This window comes from Salminus brasiliensis, chromosome 11, assembly GCF_030463535.1.
Source record: "Salminus brasiliensis chromosome 11, fSalBra1.hap2, whole genome shotgun sequence".
Classification (NCBI taxonomy): Eukaryota; Metazoa; Chordata; class Actinopteri; order Characiformes; family Bryconidae; genus Salminus; species Salminus brasiliensis.
Genome location: NC_132888.1, coordinates 35,692,073 through 35,718,460, shown reverse-complemented (window position 1 = coordinate 35,718,460; position 26,388 = coordinate 35,692,073). Strand labels below are relative to the sequence as shown.

At 36.8% G+C, this 26,388-nt stretch overlaps 1 protein-coding gene across 1 annotated transcript; it reads left to right on the top strand.

Annotated features, from left to right (window-relative positions):
* Positions 1-1,433: 1,433 nt before the first annotated feature.
* Positions 1,434-19,990, top strand: LOC140565020 (NACHT, LRR and PYD domains-containing protein 3-like). Its single transcript, XM_072690759.1, has 9 exons — positions 1,434-1,490; positions 2,686-2,793; positions 2,894-3,160; positions 4,478-6,361; positions 8,781-8,954; positions 10,176-10,346; positions 13,360-13,533; positions 17,058-17,104; positions 17,190-19,990. Exons 2-9 carry the CDS (start codon positions 2,723-2,725, stop codon positions 17,726-17,728), a joined length of 3,327 nt encoding a protein of 1,108 aa, XP_072546860.1. The 5' UTR covers positions 1,434-1,490; positions 2,686-2,722; the 3' UTR covers positions 17,729-19,990.
* Positions 19,991-26,388: the final 6,398 nt, after the last annotated feature.

Genomic DNA, 26,388 nt, shown 5'->3' with positions numbered 1-26,388 from the left:
GCAGTAGGGTGTCAGGGTTACTGCTCAGACTGTATTTAAAGATGAGAATGATATTTTATACATATTTGAGCTCAAATAATTAAATCTCTTCAATAATAATTCAGTCTCTTAAATAATTATTCAATTATATATTGAAAGTGATAATATAAAACAAATACATACATAATAATTAATTACACAATTAATAAAAACAAATCAGAAACATATTTCCCCCTGGTGGATTGTGTGTGCACTGCATGCTCCAGAAAATATATTTAGATGTTTAAATATCTTGAGTAAAATTGCAAAGGCAGCTCAGAGTATAAAAGGTTTTGTGTCCTATATACTTTAGTTTTATTTATAAAAAAAACCCATTGAATGAACTGTAATACAATTGTAATACAAAATAAAAGTCATCTGTGCACAATTGTTTCATTATTATTATTTTTAATTATTGGGCAGAAGGACAAATAAACTATTTGAATTATCTGGTATTTGAGGGTTCAGGCTTTAAAAGGTTAATCCCCCAGAGGGAGTGTGGCTAAAACCGACCAAATGAGTGTTTTGAACTGTGTTTCATCACTGAGATTTGGTCGTCATGGTACCCACTGTGAGACAGCTTGAGGGCAGGTTGTAGGAATACCACGGTATGGAATGTAATAGTTATTATACATTTGCTTACTGTTGGTTTAAAAACCAGACTGGATCAGGTGCATCTACAGTAAACTGGGAACTCTTCTGATTATGGTTGTGATGGAGTTTCATTTTCAGAAGAATCTTTAGTTTCATACAGTTCCATCTTAAACTGCAGATCTAATGATGACCTAAAGATCTGATGATCCAAACGCCCCTGCTCTGGTTCCTCTGCATTTATCTTCAAAATGTATCCAGTTTAATTCATTTATTTCTAAAAGGAGATTTTTTAAATATCTGCTATTCTTTTCCCTACTGGTTTTTGTTAGTAAAGTGGAAGAAAGTACAGCTTTATGATTTATTTTCAGGAGACGTTTTACACACGTTTTACACACTGAAGGCTGGAGATTCCTTTACAGGCAGGCTGTGGTCTGCTTACTTTCAGTTTGCAGCTCCTTTTCTTCACATTGGAGTCTCCAACACTATCAGCTGTCTGAGCAACACCACATTAACCTGGAAACAGCCTGGAAAAAAGGCCAAATAAAAATGTATTTTGATGGATTGTAAAATTAGTAGAATATTTAATAAAATTTGTGCAGGACTGGATTGCATTAGAGTTTAGGTTTAGATTGGATTTGGTTATACCTGGATTAGGACAGTGCAATATATAGCATTTGAATTGTTTGTTTCTCAGTTTAAAAACTGTACATGATGAAATAGTATCTGGATTACCTTTTTTACTCTACTACACCTACTACAGTATTTACGGTAAATTTCATGCGCAGAAAAAATAAGGTCCCAGAAAACTTTCGTTTTCACTTTAGATGGATGAAGACGGACTCTCTGACTGAAGATCTTCTAGAAGAGCTTCAGAAAAGGTAGCGGTGCTCTCAGTTTGTCTCAGGTGTGACTGTAGTGTTGTGGATATATTATTTCTAACATTATGCTGTGCTTTATTCAGAAGTTTAGCCTATTTGGTGAAACCGACTGAACAAACAGAATTAACCAGACTTGTCTAAAAAAAACCCTGCTTATTGAGTTAGCTCACTTTGTGGGTCTTTATTTTACACTTTAGCCTTGTCACATTACTCTCACTTGCCTCTTGCGTCCCTCGTTTGTACGTGCCCATATAGTTGTGTAACACTGCCAGTTTGTTCCGGTGCAGTCAGCTATTCATGGGAGACGTTACAGTATTTGATCGTGCAGAGTAAACTTTACTTTCATTTTCAATGAAGGTGGATGAAGAACGTCTGAACGAGCCTCTGAAACAGTAGCAGTGCTATCAGTTTATCACAGATAACTGTTCTCCAGTCTGATGTTTTTGCTGTGGGTAAATTGTATTTGGTTCAGTGTTTGAGTCTGAAATGTTCATAGTACTCAATTAATTACTCTAACTACACTAAACTACTGTGTTAATTAGACTGTACTAATTTATTAACCAACATTAAACCACTGTAGTAAATGCCTTATCTCCAATCAGTGTTTAAGTACTCACTAATCGAGCAGTGACTTTTAACTAATTAAACCTTAACCACTAAATGTGGCCGAATTGATTCCCAAGTTATTAATGGTAGTAACAGGAAAGCTAGTTCCTCTAATTTAGCTACATGTACTGGTAATTAACACTCCAATATCTGTAACAGGCAGCAGTTATTTGTAGTTTTTACCATTTAAGTTTAATGACTCAAATTATCTTAACTCCAACTGGACATAGTATATATATTAAGTAAATTGTAATCCATTTGACAATACTCAGATTCACAAAATGAAGGAGTAGTTGCTTCCACTTAGAATATTGAATTTAATGATGCAAAATTAAACAAAGCTTTAGCCAGACTTAAGTTAGCTTATATTATGACTCTATCTAGGCCTAAACAAGTAACAGCTAAAGAGCTTTACTGCTGATCCCTTTGCTGTATTTAAAAAGTCTACTAAAGTAGACTGCAATTAGACCTTCAGCAAGCTCTGTGGCTCTGTGTAAGACACAGTTCCACTTACTGGGAGACAGTTTCATGTTAAACTGTTTTCTGTCTAAATGCCTTGCTTTCTCTCTGTCTTCTTCTGTTTTTACAGGGAACCAAACACAGTTGTAGAATGACACCTTCATAGAATGTGGATGGAGAGTAAACACTATATGATGGAGCATCACTCCAGCAGTAAAAGAGGAACCTCTGACCCAAGGTGAGTAAGGTTTCCATCAGCACTTAGAGAAGTTAGTAAATACTGTCTCTCACAATCATACTAAAGAAAGTATTTACTGAACACTTTACTCTCATTGTAGATCAACTGATCTCAGGAGAAAGCCTGCAGAACCTCCAGAACCCAGCTGTGTTTCTATAAAGAGTGACAAGTCTATTGATAATCCTCCTGTATTCAGCAGTGGAGGAGGAGAACCCAGCTGTGTTTCTATTAAGAGTGACCGGTCTATTGATAACCCTCCTGTATTCAGCAGTGGAGGAGAAGAACCCAGCTATGTGTCTATGAAAAGTGACTGGTCTAGGATAAAACCTACTAGTTACAGCTTCGGCGGTGCACCGTCTGACCCAGGGTGAGTTTTTGTCTTTGTGTAGCCAGTAGAGCCTTTGTACATAGAACACACACACACACACACACAATGGGACACTGATGATGCAGGATGTAATTTCATAAGTTCATCAGACAAGTGTTCATTTTGTCAGGTGATTTGAATTTTGTTTTAGTCTTTTGGCTAAATTGTATTTTATGTTTTATTTCATATTTTAGTACTTTTGTCATTTTTAGTAATAACAGTTATTGTTAGTTAGGCATATTTACCGATATGGCATTTGTCTAATTAAACACTTACAGCACAGTGTGTACATAAAGTGTAGAGTGCTGTAGCCCCTTGTTGCCCCTTTGTTTTGCAATATTAATAATTTCGGCAGTATTTAAAATGCTGTAAATTCTGTAGGAACTGTTGTCACTCATTAAGGCTCAAGTTCAATTGCACGGCCGTTATGAAAGATTTGACCTGAACAGCTAACAGTAATGATGGGTTTATATGTCTTATCAACATTAAACAATGCTAAAACTAAGCTAAAGTCAAAGTAAACATTGTTAATGTGCGTTATGGCAAAATTTGCCTGCAAATCTGAAAGCAACATTAGCTTACCTCTTTGTAAATTTCTGGGTAACAGGTACACAAATGTCTCTTGAGGCTTGTTGTGTTTTGTTTTCATGTATTTATATTTCCCTTCCTAGGTATCAAGACTTTACAACACCTACAGGCTATGTACAATCCCTTGTTGCTTATTGTGTGATTGACATTTTTCATTCACCATAAAAATTAGCAAAAGTTAATGGGGAGGTGAGAGATACCCAGTGTTTATAATCTGTGCTAAAAGTCTTTAGAGTCATAGCATGGCCAAGGAGCCATGGCTTTAGGTGATGTCTGCAAAAATACAGAGTACAAATCAGAGGTAGCAAAATATTTACACTGGCTGCTGTTTTTTGTAGCATAACTAGACAAGACTTTTCTCTGTGTCAACCACCTGTTCCAAGAATTATGTTACAAAAGAGAGATAGCAAGCTGCTTTACTTGTAGAACTAAAATGATAAGCTAGCTACTTCGTTAACATTGAGCTTCACATCGTTTCTTCAGTCAGATGGCTCGAACATTTAGGATTGAATCACACTAGTCTTTTAGCCTTTAGTCCTTTATTTCACTTACACAGATGGAGTTTAGATTGATTTTTAAATTTTGGTTTAATCTGTTGAGATTAGCTCATAGCCATTAGCATTTTGATTGTTTTATCACTCTTTGGTATAGCAGCACTTTTTAGTGCAGTTTAATAGTTTATTATTTTGTGTTTTTGATGTTTGTGTTACTGTGTTTGACTCCCATTAGGCAGAGCTCCACAGCACTATACACACATGGTCTAGTGGGGGGAACTGGACCTCTGCAGCAGGATTCTCAGCAACCAGTTGACGATGTCCTGCACAGAGTCCTAAAGAAACACAAAAGCAGCATGAAGAAGAAGTATGAGAGCTTATTTGAGGGAATCAAAACAGAAGGAAATAGAACCCTCCTGAACAGGATTTACACACAGCTCTACATCATAGAGGGAGAGAGTGAAGGAGTGAATGAAGAACATGAGGTTCTACAGATGGAGAAAACACCCAGGAGCCACAGAGAATATACTACAATCAACTGTTCAGACATATTAAACCCTCTACAAAAGCATAAAGGTCTCAAACACAAAGAACGAGAAGATGAAGAACCAAAAATGCCAGCCCTCAGAAGTGTGCTGACTAAAGGCATTGCTGGAATTGGAAAAACTGTCTCTGTGCAGAAGTTCATTCTGGACTGGGCCGAGGGAACAGCCAATCAGGATGTAGATTTCATGTTTGTTCTTTCGTTCAGGGAGCTGAACTTGATTAAAGACCATCAGTACAGTCTTCATGGACTTCTGTGTGACTTCCATCCTGAGCTTAAAGACCTGGATCCAAAGATCTATGAGGAGGTCAAAACTGTGTTCATATTTGATGGTCTGGATGAAAGCCGAATTCCACTGAACTTTGAGGAGTGTGAGAAAGTATCTGACATCACTATGACATCATCAGTGGGTGTATTGATGACCAACCTCATCAGAGAAGAGCTGCTTCCCTCTGCTCTAATCTGGATAACTTGTCGACCAGCAGCAGTCAGTCAGATCCCTCCTAAACACATCAACCGTGTGACGGAAATCCAGGGATTTAATGACCCACAGAAGGAGGAGTACTTCAGGAAGAAGATAAGTGACCAAGACCAAGCCCAGAAAATCATCTCCCACATTAAGACAGCGAGGAGCCTCCACATCATGTGCCACATTCCCGTCTTCTGCTGGATCTCAGCCACTGTGCTTCAGAGAATCATCAACCAACATCACTCAGAAATCCCTAAAACTCTGACTGAAATGTACTCCCACTTCCTGATCACTCAGACCAACACGAAGAACCAGAAGTATGAGGAGAAAGATGAGAGAGACCCAAAGAAACTGCTGGAATCCAACAGAACCGAGCTTCTGAAACTGGCTAAACTGGCTTTTAAACAGCTGATGAGGGGCAATGTGATGTTCTATGAAGAGGACCTGAGAGAGAGCGGTATTGATGTCACTGAGGCCTCAGTGTATTCTGGGGTTTTTACTGAGATCTTTAGGGAGGAATGTGTGCTTTACCAGAGGAAGGTCTACTGCTTTGTTCATCTGAGCTTTCAGGAGTTCCTGGCTGCTGTTTATGTGTTTCACTGCTACCAGAGCGAGAAGATGGAGGAACTGCAGTGTTTTATACAACTGGATGACCTGCTGAAGAGAGCTGTGGATAAAGCTGTAGAGAGTCAGAACGGACACCTGGATCTTTTTCTTCGTTTCCTGCTGGGCATCTCACTGAAGTCCAATCAGAGACTCTTACAGGGTCTACTGACGCACACACACACACACTCTGAGAAAACCTCAGAGTACATCAAGAAGTTAATCAAAGAAGATAACAGATCTCTATCTACTGAGAGATCCATCAATCTGTTCCTCTGTCTGTCTGAAATGAAGGATCAGTCTCTCTTCAGCGAGATTCAGGAGTATCTAAACTCAGAGAATCACTTAGAAGTGAATCTCTCTCCTGGACAGTGTTCAGCACTAGCCTACATGCTTCTGACCTCAGAGGAGGTGCTGGAGGAGCTGGACCTGAAGAAATACAACACTTCAGAGGAGGGTTATAAGAGACTGATCCCAGCTGTGACGGTCTGCAGAAGAGCTGTGTGAGTGAACTACATGAACACATCTGCATTTATAGAACATCTATATATAAATATTCATGGTTAAGTAGGAACTCTGGAATCACATCAGATAAATTACAAATTAATTTCATGAACAATTTATCTTTTCTTTTTTATTTTAGGGTCAGGATTTTGTATATTTACTTATTGGTACAACAAGATGGTGTTTATATTTACTTTGAACTAATCTGCACTGTTTGAGAAAACTTTCTTTAATAAAAATCTACATCTGAATTATTTCTCTTTGTGATTCAGGAGAACTATGACTACTTATTAAAACAATACCTGGTTATCTACACATACACACAGACACAGGTCAGAGTGAGAAAAACCCTTTCCATAATAGGGGTTCTGTAACTGCAATGGGCATCTGTTCAGGAGAGAGTAGAGAAGTCAGAAAGAGGTGAAACAGCATGAAGCAAATTAATATCAGTGTCTATCTGTTAATGTAAAACAGGCAGAGCAGAACAGTCACAGTTACAAAAACACAAGTCGGAACAAGCCAAGACATTCTTTTAAACTGGGTGGAAATTATTTTCCACATCTTTCTAAATTAGTTTTCTCAAAACCTTTCAACTATGGAATTCAGATCTGTTTATCTTTATCTTTCAGAAGCTGTTAGTTATGACCAGAATAAATGGGGCACCACCTGGGACTTATTCCAGGACTGTAAAATTGACTTAACTAGTTGTATCAATTTAGACCATCAACCAGCTTACCTTGATTTACAGTTTGGTTCAGAATTAAATTATATTCTCTATTCTCAATCTCTATTCAGAAGGCAGTTTGATTACTCCAGGGACCCAATCTCTTTGTATACACTCACACATGAGACAGGTCTGACAAATCGCTGTTCTGTGGGATGAGTGTTGTTACACTGAACACATGAGATGCTAGTTTATAATGAATAAAACATTTTAAACATGTAATGAGTACTATGGTCACCTTATTGTCTTGTGTTTAGTAATGTCTAAGCTTAGAGGTATCTTTGAACTATTAGTCTATTCTAACTAGCTGAGGTTTTCTTGGGTAAATAGCAAAGCACTTTTGTAAGTCGCTCTGGACAAGAGTGTCTGTTAAATGCCGTAAATATAAATGTAAATGTAAATGTAAATGATGAAAGATAATTTTATGTTTACAGCATTGCATATAGATATGTGTTCAGTGTACTTTCCAAACAACTCACCTTAATACTATTCCAACCACAATCTCAGGAATAATGTTCTGTGGGATGAGTGTTATTACACTCACACATGAGATGCTAGTGTATAATGAATAATGAACACATGTTAATAGTCAGTAGTGCACATAGATGCTCCTTTAATATATTTGATATCACTAAAATGCATTCATTTGCAATGGGCAGGTATGCAGCTGAGGCAGGCAGCCTAGTGCCGAGGAAACACAAAATAAACATAATAGAGCTGAAACTGTTTTGTGCTACATACATATTTATAAATATCTAAAGCCCATTAGAGCAACCACTGTCATTAAGTGTGAGAGAAATTGCAGACATGCGGAACACGTGTCATGGGCTGTAAACTTCTTTTTCTTCTTTCTTCTTTGATAAGGAACCTTATGGAGATTGTCCATACTTTTTCACAATCTAGGTTCTCACATCCTCAGACAATGCCTTACTCTTGTTTCTTTCTCTCCATGCTCAGTGTGGTACACAGACACAAAAATTGAGTCACCTCTTCTCCATTTAAACTGGTTGAAGGTGCGATTTATATAGCCTATTGCCCGCACATGTTACTTTCACAAATACAAATTAATGAAGTGAAATTAATTATTGAAATCATACTATTTTCTTACAATTTTTAAAAGGCGCCAATAATTTGGTTCTTTGTCAGTAACTGTGAGAAGTGGTGCATTTTCTGAAAGAAGTGCACAGGTGCCAATATTTTTCATTATGACTGTATAAAAAGATATTCTATACATTATTGTTATTTTAACTGCAGCAACACAGTTGATGCAGTTCATACAAAATTAAGCCAACCTTAACTTTCAGTGGAAGTCAAAGCAAAAAGATTTTATTGGTCTATTCATCATGAAATTCTAACACAGTTTAAAGGACAGATAGCAGTTTCAAATTATAAGAAAACTTTACGAGCCCAGATCACTGGGAACATTTACGGACTTCCCAATTCCCAAGATAATATTCAGCTAGTTTTAGAACAGATGTATGGAGGATTGTCCAGGATGTAATTGTTCACAGCAGAACCTGCTATGATACAGAAAGGCTACACTTTCACAACCCCCCCATAATGACACTATACATTCTGGAGTTCATCAGAGATTGGTCAGTGTGAAATTGGAAAGGAAGACTGAGCATGGTTTGAATAACCTTTTAATCGATTTCAGATCTCCTGTTCATGTTCTTTTATGTTGATATTTGCAGACTTGCTGGCTGTTTGCTTACTAAGGACTCCTGTGGAGATATCTGCTCAGCTCTACAATCAGTAAACTCCTCATTGAAAGAGCTGGACCTCAGTAACAATGACCTACAGGATTCAGGATTGGAGCTGCTCTCTGCTGGACTGAATAGTTCTCACTGTAAACTGGAGAGTCTCAGGTGAATATTTTGTAACTTCATTCCTGACAGGAAAAAAGAAACAAACTGTAAACCTGTAATGTCTCATTTTGTTTCAGAATTCAGTTCAGTTCAAACGTATGTGTATAGCACTTTTCACAACAGATGTTGTCATGGAGCTTTATAGAGATCCAGGTCAGAGTCTCTTGTGAGCGAGCCAGTGGGGACAGTGAAAGGAAAAAACACCCTCACATAGAGAAATAAAAAAAAAATATTTGTTTGTTAATAATGTTATTTATTTTTTAATAGTATAAATAATCTGGTGGAGGGCTTCTAATGGTAGTCCCTAAAAATACAGGCCTTGCACCCAGTGATTCAAGACACACAACCTGACCAGGATGAAGTGGATAAAAAGATGGATAGATGGATGGAGGTAGTAGCATAAGCTGAGGCCTTAGTATTTGTTTATTTACCAAAAGTTGTCCGCCTTTCTCTGTAAATTTAGTCACATGCGAACTTTTGTGACTTTCTGTTAATTTAACATATTATTTTCAGAATGCAGTGTGGCATATTACAGAATTGAAAAGTGCATGGGGTCATGAAGTTAACATCTTCAAATCTGAAGCAACAGTAGCAATATGTTTGCAGAGGCAAATATATGTAGCGTAGATACTGGTCCTTGCTCTGGTGAGCAGCTCCTTTTTAATCCAGCTGGACCTTATTTAACAATTTGCATTAACTTCCAGCCAGACAGGCATTACAGTTGTCTAGCCTTGAGGTTATAAATGCATGTACCAGCTTCTCTGTGTCCTTTAGAGATATTGCTTTTGTTTCTTTAGTATATTTCTTAGTTTAGTAATAGTATGTAAATGGGCAAAGGCAGTTTTGATTAATGGTTATGTGAGTGTCAAAGATAACAACCCCTGCTTTTCTTACGATATGATACAAGGATATTACTGAGAAACCACCTATTTTTACCTCAGTAATAACTGAAGCTTTTATCTATACTGAGGTCCAGTAATAAGAGCTGTTTTCCTTTTTTAATTGAGTAAGAAGACATGTTTCAACCCATCTTTAATTTCCTTTAGACTGTTTGTAATTCTGGTCTATTGAAACTATCACTAATAATGCTTCAGTAATATAGAGTTCCCAAATAAATTTGTAACATGTTGTCTATATTACAAAATAACATGATTTGCCTGTTCACACAAATATCCTTCTTTTCATTTAAAGATATGCTGTAATGTATGGTCTTTTTTTCAGACTCGCTGTGTGTAATCTTGGGGAAAAATCTTGTGAAGCTCTCTGCCCCACTCTAAAATCAGTAAACTCCTTGAAAGAGCTGGACCTTAGTAACAATGACCTTCAGGATTCAGGAGTGGAGCTGCTCTCTGCTGGACTGCGGAGTTCACACTGTAAACTGGAGACACTCAGGTGAGATTTCTGTTAATTAGACACAGGTAAACACACTCACTCACTGACTTTATGATTATTTGGGTTCAATCTAATGTTGTTTAGAGCATTACAGGTAGACACACTAAGGGATGCTCTTTGAATCAGAAAGCCCTTGGCATCATGGGCCTTGGCAATGAAAACTGGCTCTTAGAAATTACATTTGTTGGGGGAGTAAGAAGACTGAACTGGTGCGGGAGATTTAGACATACCAACTAGATAGTTTGGCTCAATTCTACACACAGTTAATTCAAAACTAATTTACAGTGTAAACCCAATGTTCTCATTTTGCCTGAAACATTGATGCAGTAAATCCCTGGTGAGCAAGCCAAAGGAGACAGTGGTATCAAATCTGAAAGAAGAAATTTTGGGAGGAATTATGACTTACAAGGGCAACCCATGCTCCTCTGGTCAGAACAACTTTAAATGATTTTAATATTGATAAAAGCCACCATACCACCACATAAGACTGTTCTTCTACTCAGGTGTTGATATAACATTAAGTCAGATCATTAATTTCTTGTGACTTTTGGCCTTTAAAAGAAGAAACTATGTATTGTTGCTGTTAAGGATGAAGAAGCGATAGAACATCCACCATTTCACATTTTTTAAACAGTTCTCAATTTTCTTTAATCATTTGGTTTGGCTGATATGTACAGTTGTGTATCTCAAAGGAGAGATGTTTTTTTTCTCAGCAAATGTCAACAGTTTCGTTCTCTCTTCCTCAAGCAATATAACTTAAATATAGCTTGAAGGACATTAAGAGAACACAGCTTTTCCACGTTTCCTTAGCAATTCTTGCATTTGGCTATTGAATCCCACTTGTTGCTTTTTTCATAATGAAAAACTGCCATTCTCTAAACAACTGCATACGTCCTTCCAGGTAATTTTTCTGTACACAGTTTAGCCTTTCTTTTTGCACAAAGCTTTTCTAACACTCTGCCCCAAATCTCCTTCATATGCCTCTCTCTGCAGATGTAAGGCATAAGTTTAGCACCAGGTGTAGACTTGTTTCTTTAAAACCAGGAAAAAATCCTGACTGTTTATCAGCTCTTACATTCATTTTCAGGGAACCCTATGTCACTGGAACCTGGAAACATCTCATATTTGTCATCTTTTGCACTGTAGCTAAGTCTGGTAATTTGTTATTTTCCGGGAGGGCCTGTGATGTATAGAATATGGTTATGGTATGGAATATGGTCAGTAGGTGCTTTAAGGATAAAAAGAAACCAGTTTGTTACTCAGTGCACAGCAAGAGTAGACCAGCCAACCTTTTTATGCAGTGACCAGTGATTTATCCTTCAGTGATTGATAGCACTTCTAATTTACTATACCCCAGGTGCAGTTTATTAAAGAGATCATTGCTCATGCAGTCTGTAGCATTCTGGTCAAAACCACTTTGGTTAGGCTTTTTAAAAGTAGTCAATGATCAGTAGTATCAAACGCTTCAGTTCAATAAAATGGTTAAATAAAAATGGCTGCAGAAATGTTCCATCTATGGCAGTGAAAAGATAATTTAGAATTAGTGTAGTGGCAATGCAGTGCTTTTATCATGTTAGCGTTCTGATGCTGTACTGGGCTGAGTGATGGACTCTCTGTGTGTATCAGGTCAGTATTCTGATGATTTTGTTTGTCCTGCATTGGAATACAAGCTACAAATGTCAGCATATGGCTGAATAAACAATGCAAAAGACTATAGCAGAAGAAAAACTGTACTCAACACTGTTATTGGTATTGAAATCAATTGTTTTGATGTGAATTGGTACTTGGTAGAAAAGACAACTTCGATATAGTAGTTTCAACACAACTGTAGTAGTTTCAACACAACTGATCACTGACTGTTTTTTGAGTTCATTCTAATATTACATAGAGTTAATGACAGGTAAACACACTTACAGATGACTGACTTATTTGGGTTTATTTTAATTTTATATAGAGTTTTACATTTAGACACTCTCATTGACCTTATGAGGTTGTTTACACCTTGCATTGCCAGCATTTTCCATCTGTATTGTTTATAATCTACTTTGGCCAGATTCTGTATCCAATTCCAGTTTTACTTTCTATAGCCAATTTTTTTTAACCAAGGTGGTCTGGCTTGAGTTCTGTGAATGGTTAAAGGATTGGTGGTGGGATTGTGGGATTTTCATAATGCAGTGGAACAATCAATCGCTCATACATTTGGTTGCGACTATAAGCAATTGCACTTTGTAATACTGTCATATGAGGCTGATTATCTACAAGTAAATGAAACAAGTGCACACAGAAAAAAATCCAGAATGCGACAGAGAGACAGTAATAATTGTTCAGTCATTTCCGTTTGTGTCTGTATCCAGACACAAAAATCGCATTTATACTCATGTTAAATGTGGTCTAGATGGGTCTCTAACCACTTTTGAATGTGGCTTGAAATGATCCAATTGTAATCCAGTCATAAAATAGTAAGTGTGGGAATCACTACAAGCCCCAAGATAAAACATAATTTTACTTATGATTATGATCTCACAAATTGATTGAATTGTGACATTTAATGATGTATAGTATGCTAAGTGTTGTGATTATATTTACATAAGATATTGTATTTGGGACTGCTGCTACGTAAAGGTTAGAGAAGCAGCCTTGGGACCAAAAGGTTGCTGGTTGCTGTTTTTTTTTTTTTTTTTTTTTGAGAAAAATAAGTGTCTTGACTGCTTAAAGATTCTTTTTAAAAGAATTCTGTGAGTTGCCCAATAATGTGCTGTTTTTTTTGGTCGATTACATGCTCTCTGCTTTGGATTTTTAGTTCTTCCCAGATTGTTTCTAAATGTTATATTATATATAGAATTAGATACTTAAACCATGTTTTTAATTAAAAAATTACTACTAACTAACTAATTATTTTAATGAGCATTGTACAAATAAATCAATAAGAATGTAATACAATATGTATATATCATAAGTTAAATACGTTGTGCAAATGAATAGTGTTTAGTTGCTTTTTCTTTCCTTTTTACAGATTGTCGGGGTGTATGGTTACAGAAGAAGGCTGTTGTTCTTTGGCTTCAGCTCTGAAATCAAACCCCTCCTGTTTGAGAGAACTAGATTTGACCTATAATCACCCAGAAGAGTCTGGAATAAAGCTGCTCTCTAATCTACTGGAGGATCCACACTGTAAACTGGAGAAATTGCTGTGAGTTAGTTATAATCTAACTAGACCAGATATAATAGATAAAATGCACGGCCACTTTACAGAGACATTAAGAGAAAATACATTGTTGTAATAATTTGCTTATACATGACAGTAACAGACTTCATAGTAAGAAGATTTGTCACTGAGGTATGGTGATTTTATTTTACTCCTGAAGGGTGTAACTGTGGCCTAATCAGACTAAATTGAGGAGAAAACATATGTATTATTATTATTATTATAGTTTTTCACTGTCTTTAGAATAAAATAAATCAAACGGTATATATTTTTAAACATAGTCGTGTAGAAAGTAGCCCCTCTTTGAATTCTATTGTTATATAAATCAGAACATAATTATAAAATAAAAAAATGGAAACACTTTAAGTGGTCCTTTATAGATTAATAAACTAAACAGAGTAACATGTCAACAACATATCAGTGCAGTAGCAGCAGTGAAGCATGTAAATACGAAGATGAAGATATGAAGATGTTCTGTTGATGCATTACTGACATTCAGTAGATTTATTTAGGTTGACATGTTATGTAAAATAGACATAATACCTTTCTTTCATTCAGCAACACCTAACCCTAACCTTTAACCCTAGTCCTAGTCCTAACCTTAATCTTAACTCAAAACCTAACCATCATCCTGGTGGCTTAATCTCAACCTAATCCAGTTAAGATACAGTTCCAGGTGTCAGCAGCAGGTCTATAGCAGCTGGTTGTGGATGTTGAGATGGTCTGTATTAGACCTGTAAGATGATTAGTGATCTCTCAGGTGAGCGTCTACAGATATGAACCAGGACTCTCCAAACAAAAAGTGAAAAACAGCCACAATCAGCAGATGTCTTCAGTATAACTCTTTTGATTAGCTACTTAATGTTTAGATGTCGCTACATCACAATATGCTGTTGATTTGTTATGTGTGATGAGTGTTTATTTAATCTTAAAAGGACAACTTAAAATAAATACAAAATAAAAATAAAAAAGCCTCTGGATCCTAGAAGTTCTAAAATTAAGTAAATACAATCTTATGAGCAACACATACAGATTCCAGAATATCCTTATTTATTTAACAAAAAAGCCAAAATGAAAATGCTGTGTTTTCAACACAGAAAACAGAATGCCACACACACAACAGTGAGCTTACAGAAGAGGAGGAATGTTATGAGGGTCAGTGGACCAGATGCAGAAGAATCAAACAGTAAAACACACTTTTGCATGTGCACCGAACTCACTCTCAGTTTTGGCTGTGTTTCTGTCTATACCATGCCAAACAGATTAAGACGCTCATATACATTGCATGTTATTCTGCTCTTACAGTTCGGATTTCACTTTGCTTTGTTTTACTCTTGACTTAAGTAAAACAGTCAGTAATAGTCAACAAGGACATTTAATGCATTGAGCAAAGTTCAATAAACAGACTCTCACATGTGGACAAACCTGTTGGTACCCCTCAGTTAATGAAAGAAAAACTCACAATGGTCAAAGAAATAACTTGGATCTGACAAAAGTAATAATAAATAAAAATGCTATGAAAAAATGAAAATCTGACATTGTTTTTGAACCATGCTTCAACAGAATTATTTAAAAAAGTAAACTTATGAAACAGGCCTGGACAAAAATGATGATACCCCTGAAAATAAGGTGACCAAAGGGACATGTTAAATCAAGGTGTGTTCACTTATTAGCATCACAGGTGTCTACAATCTTGTAATCAGTCAGTGAGCCTATATATAGGGCTACATGTAGTCACTGTGCTGTTTGGTAACATGGTGTGTACCACACTTAACATGGACCAGAGGAAGCGAAGGTAAGAGTTGTCTCAGGAGATTAGAAAGAAAATTATAGACAAGCATGTTAAAGGTAAAGGTTATAAGATCATATCCAAGCAGGTTGATGTTCCGGTGACTACAGTTGCACATATTATTCAGAAAGATCCATGGGACTGTAGCCAACCTCCCTGGATGTGGCCACAGGAGGACAATTGATGACAAATCAAAGAGATGGATAATATGAATGGTAACAAAAGAGCCCAGAAAAACTTCTAAAGAGATTAAAGGTGAACTTCAAGCTCAAGGAACATCAGTGTCAGATCGCACCATCCATTGTTGTTTGAGCCAAAGTGGACTTCATGGGAGACAACCAAGGAGGACACCATTGTTAAAACAACTCATAAAAAAAGACTGAAATTTGCCAAACTACATGTTGACAAGCCCCAAAGCTTCTGGGAGAATGTCCTATGGACAGATGAGACAAAAATGGAACTTTTTGCCAAGGCACATCAGCTCTATGTTCACAGATGGAAAAATGAAGCATATCAAGAAAAGAACACTGTCCCTACTGTGAAACATGGAGAAGGCTCTGTTATGTTCTGGGGCTGCTTTGCTGCATCTGGCACAGGGTGTATTGAATCTGTGCAGGGTAGAATGAAATCTTTAAGCAATCAAAGGATTCTAGACAGAAATGTGCTGCCCAGTGTCAGATAGCTTGGTCTCAGTCGCAGGTCATGGGTCTTGCAACTTAATTACTAAAAACACACAGCTAAAAACACCTAAGAATGGCTAAGAGGAAAACATTGGACTATGCTGAAGTGGCCTTCTATAAGCCCTGACCTAAATCCTATTGAGCCTCTTTGAAAGGAGAAAACATGCTGAAACATGCTGTCTAGAAAAGGCAACCTTCGAACCTGAGACAAGTGGAGCAGTTTGCTCATGAGGAGTGGGCCAAAATACCTGCTGAGAGGTGCAGAAGTTTCATTGACAGTTACAGGAATCGTTTGATTGCAGTGATTGCCTCAAAAGGTTGTGCAACAAAATATTAAGGGGACCATAATTTCTGTCCAGTCCTGTTTCATTAGTTTATTTTTAAAAATAATTCTGTTGAATATGGTTAAAAAGCAATGTTGAACTTTCATTGGTAAATTTTCGTAGCATTTTTATGTATTATTACTTTTGTCAGATTCCAGTTATTTGTGACTATTGTAGGGTTTTTTTTTTCAATTACCCGAGGGGTACCAACAATTTTGTCCACGTGTGTATAAAAACACTCATCAGTATAAGCACTCCTTTTGGATAGAGAGTCCTGATACTAACAAAATAGCTAGATCGAGTATCACATCCACAGGACTCCACAGGATTCCCACACCATCAGTATTCTAGGCTTCATAACTTAGGATCAGAGTAACATACAGGCATGATACACCTATCATAGCAAACAGCAGGACTGTCTAACCACAAACTAAGTGCTCTTGACCTGTCATCAACTCTTAGCGAGTAATCCGGTTCGGAAAAGCTGCTAAAATCCAAACACATTGATTGCAGTTTTGGGGACTTTTTGGCTACAAAAGCTCAGATCTTCAGCAGATATCCACAATCCTGCTGACTGTGCACTGAGGGGTATAAACTTGCATTGTTTGCCATTCAGGTTCTCTGAAGCCCTGACAGCTTTAAAGCTCTTCATTACTGATCTAACAGTATATTTGGTGCATTTCTAGACATTGAGCTGTTATGTTTGTGTGTGTTTAGGGTGGATCATGGAGGGAAGAACAGGATAAAACCAGGAATAAAGAAATGTAAGACACACATACACACATTCAATCGTACAGTTTGTATGGCCCTTTGTAATCGGAGTGTGTGTGTGTGTGTGTGTGTCCACAGATTTCTGTAAGCTCACTCTGGACCCATGCACAGCACACACTCGTCTCTCTCTGTCTGAGGGGAATAGAAAGGTGGAGTGGGTAAAAGAGGATCAGCTGTATCCAGATCATACAGACAGATTTGACTACTGGCAGCAGGTTCTGAGTGTGGAGAGTCTGACTGGACGCTGTTACTGGGAGGCTGAGTGGAGAGGAGTGTGGGCTGAAATAGCTGTGTCTTACAGAGGAATCAAGAGGAAAGGAGATGGTGACAACAGTCGGTTTGGACGCAATAATCAGTCCTGGAGTCTGCAGCACTTTAATGACTGGTACATTGTTTATCACAACAACAAGAGACTCTGTGAAGTTCCCCACTCACACCGGTCTGGCAGAGTAGGAGTGTATCTGGACTGGCCTGCCGCTACTCTGACCTTCTACAGTATCTCACCTAACGCATACACACTGACCCACATACACACACACCACACCACATTCACTGAGCCGCTCTACACAGGGTTTAGGGCTTATGAGTCCTCGATGTGTGTGTGTGAGATAGAATAGTTAAAGGTGGTGTGTGTCTGTGTGGATAGTGAGTGTTGGTAGTGTGTGTCTGTGTGGATGGTGAGTGATGGTAGTAGGTGGTGTGTGCTTGTGTGTGTAAACTTTATTTAATTTAGTTGTCTTGCTGCATGTTCCAACTCATGTTCAAACTATCTAGAGATGGTTTTGCCATCTTTTACAGTCTGATTAGCATCAACAACTCTTCTTCTGAGGATCTTAGTAATTGAATTTGTTCGTTCCATGACACACTTCCACAAATGTGTTGTGAAGATCAGACAGAGAGCATGATTTCATTTACAAGTAGGATTACCAACATTATTTCTATTTGCTAAAAGTCAAAGGTTTAAATGCACTAAGATTATTATGCCTTTAAACCAGTTGGGACAGCTCATATGATGTCATGTCTTTGAAGCGTCTGATAGGCTTATTGTCAACATCTGAGTTAATTAGAGACTCACCTGTCGGTGTAGTTTAAGGCACATCTGAAACACACTGTTTCTTTGTGCAACATGATGGAAAGGTTGGTAAAAATCAATCAAGATATCAGGAAGAGACCTGTGGACTTGATAAAATTGACAAATTGAGTTGTGTGGGCATAATAAGCATCCTTATGTTTGGAGAAAGAAGGGGGAAGCTTGCAAGCCACAGTTGTCTTGTTGCATGTTCCAACTCATTTCTAACACCATTCCAACTGTAAAACATGGGGGTGACAGCATCATGATGGGGTTGTTTTGCTACAGGAGGGACTGGAGCACTTCACAGAATAGATGGCATCATGAGGAAAGAACATTATATGGAAATACTGAAGCAACATCTCAAGACATCAGCCAGGAAGTTAAAGCTTGGACGCAAATGGGTCTTCCAAATGGACAATGACCCAAAGCAGACTGCCAAACTGGTTACAAAGTGGCTTAAGGAGAACATAGTCAATGTTGTGAAGACAAAGCCCATATCTCAATCCTATTGAAAATCTATGGGCAAAGCTGAAAAGGCATGTGTTAGCAAGGCAGCCTACAAACATGGCTTAGTTACAACAGTTCTGGAATGGGCCAAAATTCCTGCCAACTATTGTGAGAAGCTTGTGTCATACAGTTTAAGGGCAATGGTACCGAATACTAATGAAATGTATTTAAACTTTTGACTTTGAAGAAAGTAATAAGAATTGCCTTAACAAAATTTCCTCTCTCATTATCCTGGCATTTAGCAAATAGCAATACTTTTGGTAATCCTAATTGACCTAAAACAGGAAAAGTTTATTCTAAATTCATGTCAGACTGAGAAAAAAATGCTTTAATCTTTTTATGTAGTGTATGTAAACTTCTTTTTCAACTGTATATTACAATGCATATATTTAGTTTGAATGGCACTTGCTATTATCATACTTAAAACTAAAGCATTTTTGCATATTTGACACCAGATTTGAAACCAGTCTCACTGGTTCATGTGATCCTAAAGATCACATGCCATAAGAAGAGGGATGATTATGGAGTTCTATGTGTTCTGTGCAGATGCACCTTGAATGCGGTCATGCCCTAATTGTATTGTACTGTTTTTAGTGATGTAATGTGGACTGTAGAGGGGCTCGAGGACTGTTTAAGAACTAAATTAAATGTTAAACTCTTGTTTTGCTTTTTAAATAATTAGAACAGAGTGTTAGAGTGTTTTTAGAGTGCTTTTGAATAAGTTCAGACCTTTTCAGATAATCAGTATCTTGTTGACATGCAACTTGTTCTTATCTGATGCATTTTAGTTAAAGTATCAAATTGTTTTCCCTTTCCTTTCATTACTGTGCCTTTGCAAATGCAAAAGTTTTGCCAAATGTTTTAGGTATATGATGAGAATCGAGGTCATTTCATTGAGTTTATTTGGGAAAAAAAATTGGTTAAAGATTTATATCTTTACTTATATCCTGCAAAAAGGCATAACACAAAGCTACCTTGTGTTTTGGGCAAAACATTTTTTTATCCTTGCCTCATGTCAGTTATTGTGTTCATGCACTCTACAGGCACTGTATATGTTTGAGATTTTCTTTTTGTTTCTTTAAGAAACAAAAAAAACAGCATTAAGTTGTAAAAGCAGTATTAAAGAAACACAACATTAAAACAAATTATACATACACATTTTAGAATACTATATGGACAAAAATATTGGGACACCTGCTAATTTATTATTTCTTCTAAAATCAAGGTATTCATGGTATTAATATACTTTATTCTGCTTTTGTTTGAGTAACTGTTTCTACTAAAAGGCTTTCTACTAGAATTTGAAGCATAAGGATTTCATTGCATTCAGTAAACAAGAGCTTTAGTGAGGTCAGGGTGTTGGATGATCACCACCCCACCTCATGCCAAAAGGCAATAGATGGGGCACCAACCATTGCTCCAGAGAACACAATTCCAATGCTCCACAGCTCAATGCTGGGGGCTTTATACCCCTCTAGCCCACACCTGGCATGAGGCAGTATGGTGCCAGTAGGTTTGTCCATCTGCTCCAGGGAGTCCTGTTCGATTGGCAATACTCACCTACAGGGACTAGACAAGTAGACACCAGACAAAAGAAGGCTGAAACACAGGGGTATTTATACACAGGGACAAATGAGGAACACCTGGGACTACCAAGGGGATGTGTCTAGGGAGGAGTGGGAACTTTAATGGACAGGAGGAGCTTGAACCCAGCCATGTGCAGGAGAGCACATGGTGACACAAAGCAGAGGCAGGAAAGACACTCTACAAGTTTGTATCCAATAAAACAGAAATTTCTTATTGGGACTGTTAATTCACGCTGCATGGTCAAATATCGTAACCCATCACCCATATACGCACATTCACATTTAACCTCACATTCCACGCTGCAAAAACTCAGCAGGGAAAAAACGTTCAGCAGGGAAGTAGCACAACCAAGCCACAACGATGTACACACACACACTTACACACAGACTAAAAATATATTGTGCCTTGCAAAAGTATTGTTGCGTAAGTGGGAGCACGATTGTGTTAATTCATTCATTATCGCTGGTTTAATTAGTTATGACCAGAATAAATGGGACACCACCTGGGACTAAATTCAATCTCTATTCAAAAGGCAGTTTGCTCCAGGGACCCAATCTCTTTGTATACGCTCACACATGAGATGCTAGTTTAATAAAACTATTACTATAAACTAAAACTTAAAATAATGAATAAAACATTTATTAAATTAAACATGTAATGATGAAAGATAATTTTAGGTTCACAGCATTGGATGTAGATATGTGTTCAGTGTATCAATACTCATCCCACAGAACATTATTCCTGAGATTGTGTATAGTATTAAGGTGAGCTGTTTGGGAAGTACACTGACTGCTGAGTTTGATCACGTGGACAGCTACTGCTATCGGTTAGAACTGGACTGGTCTGACCGCTGTTAAATGAAGGTGACGTTGTTGGTGTGCAAGACTTAACTATCTGAAAATAATGTTTCTGCTCTGGTTAAACTCTAGGCACCAGTAGTTTGCACGTAAAGCTGATCACTTTACTTTGCCGCAGGGTCTGTAGCTTTGAAGAGGGTCCTGTAGGTCGGCGAGAGGTCCAGTCAAGACTAGGCTTTGAGGTGTCCGAGCACATGCGTCTTGCGCACTTTCACCATAGACTTGCTCGAAGGTTCAATTGGCTGGTTGAAATTTTAGGAAATTATGGAGCAAACGTGGTGACTAACAAAACGAAAAAAATAAAAAAACTAGAAGCACAAAAATAAAATAAAATAGAGTATAGATTCAGATTGAGTAAATCCAAATATGTCCAAAACGATCTTAAATTGAATTCAGATTCAACACTCAAAAATCTAAGTTGTTTTTACTTATTTGGATTTCAATCTGAACAAATTTTTTTTCTTCTGAATTATAATAACAAGATATTCTAAGTTTGCTTTTCTTGAAAGTGTTACAGTGTGGCGTGGGGAGTAGTAATAAGTACTTTTTTATGCCAAAAAGATTACAATTTTTTAATCTTAAGTGTAGGTAGGGGTGTGTGAATATTTTTCCATTTTTTCCCATGGTAAGAGTGTTGAAAATGTTTCTAATTCTTTGCACACGGTGTCCACTTTTTTGAGTGTAAGCTTCTTTATTAATCCCACATCAACAAATGTAACATTTGGTAAGGAATATACAGACAACATAAAAAATATATAACACCTTCTGAGACTAGATTCTGTCCGAAGGAATTCCCCAAGCAACATACTGTGGATTCAACTTCAGCTTTTTTTTTCATGCTAGGTATTTCCTACACGACAGCTGTACTGAAGACCCACAGTGTAGCCAAAAAAACAAGATTGTATGTTTTTATGACATTTGCAAGAAACATTATACAGTATAGATTTTAAAGTTCACCAATATACTGTATATCTGAACATTTTCTGCTTTTTCTGCCAATGCACACGTTGATATGGAGATCTGGACTTTGGGGTAGTCAATATATTGTTCTAGGAACAGCAGATGAACTGTTCTGATTATGGGCTTGAAACTCTTGTGATGGAATTTCATTTTCAGAAGAATCTTTAGTTCCATACTAAACAGTTCAGAAGAGCTCCAGCTTAAACTGCAGGAGTAATAATGATCTAAAGATCTTAGGAGAACAGGATCTAAACGTCCCTGCTCTAGTTCCTCTACATTCAGAATGAATCCAGTTAAATTATTTTTTTTTTAAGAGAATGTTACATTTTTTTAAGGTCATTAATTATTCAAATGACCACACTGTTATTGCAGAGATTTAAAAGCTCTAACGTGTAGGAACAAATGACATGGCTTTACAGAGTTGAGCTGCTGTGATCACTGTGAAAGGCTTGGTCCGGGCAGTACGCTGACTCCCCCTACTGGCTGCTGTTGAGACTGCATAACACTTCAGCATAATCCACCATTCTGTTAGGGGTGTAAATTAATATTTGTATGATTTGTAATTATTTATGTAAATATACTGAGTGCATAAATGTTCACACTGTAAACTGGAGACTCTCAGGTGAGATTTCTGTTAATTACATTATAAATATATGATGATTATATTAATGATGATTATAAATAAATAATAAATGCTCATAAATTAATAAATGATTGTAAATAAACTTTAGGTCTATTAATGAAACATATACCTTGAGCTCCTTTAGGAGATGCAGAAATAATTTCAAATCTTTTTCTCTGTTAGTACATACTTACTTACTTATGATCTTTAAACTATACTTTTCTAACCAACATATCAAGAACTTTACTGACCAACAGCACATTCTGACCACTGAGTTTGTTTACTTGGATTTAGTCTAATATTATATAGTTTTACAGGTAGTCACACTCATTGACCTCATGGGGAATTAAAAATAAGGGTAATACCCCTACCCCAGGCCATCCTACCCTCTAAATCCACCTAAATCCAATAGAACATCTTTGGGGCATCCTCAAGCGGAAGGTGGATGGTCTTGAATATCCACCAGCTCCGTGATGTCATCATGGAGGAGTGGAAAAGCATTCCAGTGGCAAGCTCTGATAAACTCCATGCTCAGAAGAGTAAAGGCAGTTCTGGAAAATAATGGTGGCCACACAAAATATTGACATTTCAGGAACCTTTACTAAAGAGTGTACTTACTTTTGTTGCTGGTGGTTTAGACATTAATGGCTGTATATTGAGTTATTTTGAGGGAAGAATAAATTTACACTGTTATATAAGCTGCACACAGACTACTTTTCATTGTGTCAAAGTGTCATTTTGTCAGTGTTGTCTCATGAAAAGATATACTTAAATATCTGCAGAAATGTAAGGGGTGTACTCACTTTTGTGATACACTGTATGTAATAAGATCCCGCAGGTACTCAGGAGCGAGGCCATGTAGGGCGTTATATGTTAATAGAAGAATTTTGTAATTAATACGGAATTTAACTGGGAGTCAATAACGTGCTGATAGAACCGGACTGAAATGGTCAAATTTTCTAGTTTTAGTAAGGACCCTGGCTGCAGCATTTTGAACCAGCGGAAGTTTATTGAGGTTCCTGCTGGAACAACCTGACAAAAGTGCATTACAGTAATTAGCCTTGAGGTAATAAAAGCATACAAGCTTTTCTGTAACCTGTAGAGATAAGGAGTTTCTGTTATGTTCCTAAACTGCATAAAGACTGTCCTACTAATATTAGCTATATGTTGCTCAAATCGATTGCTCAATTGAATATGATTAATATATGATATGATCAAGATTTTTAGCTGCTTGACCAGGAATAATGGAAGCATCAGCCAAGTCTAATATTAAGTCGGATATTTTATTTCTTGTGTCTTTTGGACCTAAAATGAGAACCATGGTTTTGTCACTGTTAAGAAGAAGAAAATTATGTGACATCCAGAGTTTTATATCCTTTACACAGTATTCCATTTTCACAGTCTTTCATCTAAATTTATTGTCAGGTTTGGCTGATATATAGAGCTGTGTGTCATCTGCATAACAATAGAAATTAACATAATATCTGCTTATAACTGAGCCCAATGGTAACATGTATAATGTAAATATTAGCAGTCCTAAAATAGAGCCTTGCGGAACACCATATCTTACTTTTGTGTAATTTGAAAAGAAATCTTTTATCTTTACAAACTGATAGCGAAGACAGTACAGAATTGTACAAGACAGTACAGAACTGTTTGGTGAGGATAAAAAGATATTAATTTTCATTTTTATTTTGGAGAGGTTGAGGGACTTTGGAGACTCCAAAAGGACACTTGAAAAGCTGCCTGTTCATTTTACTTCAAAACTTTAAAACAGCAGGTGAAATGTATGATGAAAGTAGACCCATTTTGACATGAGATTCAAAAAGGGTCAGAGGGCATGAACTCTAGTTTATAATCTCTAAAATCTAGAATATGAAATTATATATAGGAAAATGCCTAATGTTTATGTTGATTTCATTATATTTTGACAATTGGAGATTAAATTCAACATCTTTCAATGACTTGTAAATAATATTTCTTTTTAATTTAGGCCTTTTAAAGCCTCAAGATATGGGCGGGCAGTTTTAGGTTAAAAATGGAAAAAAAAAAACTTGAGGTTAAATAACCGCTTGAACATAGCTGGTGCATTTGTGAGCACAAAAGGCATTACCCTGTACTCGAATTGCCTTGAGGAAGCGATCAACATTGTATTCCACACATTTCCTTCTTATGCGGACCAGATTGTGGATGCAAAACCAGTTTACTGTAATAGCATAAAGGCCCTGATTATCATACCTCTTTACTACAAAGATAAAACCCATCCCCACAGGGGGTGTATACATAACCTACAAATTAAATGCACCTCAAAGAACACATAGAAAACTATAGTTATGTTTGTACTTTATACATCTGTATTATTAGTCTTATTATTAATAAGTTACTCTTTTTTTCTGCATTGCTCTGAAGTTCTGTGATATCCCTAGGAGAACTCTGAGGACCCTGTTCTTCCCCAACACCACTTTTATCAGAATACAGTGTCTGTTGAGAGTGGCCTGCAACTGATCTAAGACTTGATCAACCAAACCATTTAGTTATCTCAGTCAGGCAATGCAAATTGAAAAATAAAAATATTATACAATTCAATACAATGCATATAACATTTAAATACTATTTTAAACCATAGATAATGCAATAGACCAGTACATTACAATATTGCATTATTACATGTACAGATTTTTGCCCCACCCATTTTATAATGTACATGCTTGTATAGGCTGAAACAAACTTAGACAAATAGTTTTTAAAGTTTTCCTCAAGAAATCTTTGATCCAGTTTAACCAAGAATGTATGCTAAAATATACCTAGTACCCACCATACATAACTAACTCACTCTCTCATCCTGTCCTTCTTTGCTCCTCTCGCCTCTCTCACAGGCACACACAAATACACACACTTGCTGCTACTTTGAAGCATAAGTTCAGCAAGTTTTCTTTCCTACATTGATCCATTGCGCTGTTTGTCTGGTAAATGTAAGTGGAGCTGGAATATGGAGGTGGTGATTTACTGTCTGATGCTGAAGTTTATTCAGCTATTCTGGACTTTTTTTTTTCAGAAAAACCCCAGACTTTACCTTTGTCTTTTTAACCTTGCCTTTTGCTTTTCTGATTGTGTTTTATGTACTTTGGATTGCCCTTTTGGATGTGTTCATGTGTAATGTTTATACTTTGCCTTTCAGACCTGATAATAGCCAGTTTGTTGACTTTGACTTTGGAATACAGCCTTTTTATTAAGCACTGCTAGCATTTGACCTTGTGTGGCACGTTACACCACTAACATATATAAAATCCTTTTTGTTCATCTTGCATTGATTGTTTCTTTTCTGTTTATATATTCATTATTAAAAGCCCATGTCTCATGAAGAAAAACAGTGATTAGTCAAAAATGAAAAAAAAAGTTAATATATAATTTAGGCAACAGTAACTACTAATAGTTTTATATAAAATGTATATAAACCATGTTTATATCATTTTCTCCACTTTCTCCTCCAACTTTAATCTGCAAAAGATGTCTTGTTCCTTTCACTTTGTTTCCTAATAATCACTTGCAGTTCCGGAACAAAATGATATATATTTTTTATAGATTTAATTGAATTACTTAAAAGTAATTATTTGTAATGTGTAAATTCCATCTGTCTCTCTTTTCCTTCCTTTCTGCAGATTGTCTGGATGT

What these genes read in the sequence shown, in the direction of transcription:
- LOC140565020 (XM_072690759.1), top strand. Translation starts at nt 2,723, where the DNA reads ATGTGGATGGAGAGTAAACACTATATGATGGAGCATCACTCCAGCAGT. An exon ending in TGTAAACTGGAGAAATTGCT is followed by an intron (nt 13,534 to 17,057) that starts GTGAGTTAGTTA and finishes GTGTGTGTTTAG; the next exon opens with GGTGGATCATGGAGGGAAGA. An exon ending in AAAACCAGGAATAAAGAAAT is followed by an intron (nt 17,105 to 17,189) that starts GTAAGACACACA and finishes GTGTGTCCACAG; the next exon opens with ATTTCTGTAAGCTCACTCTG.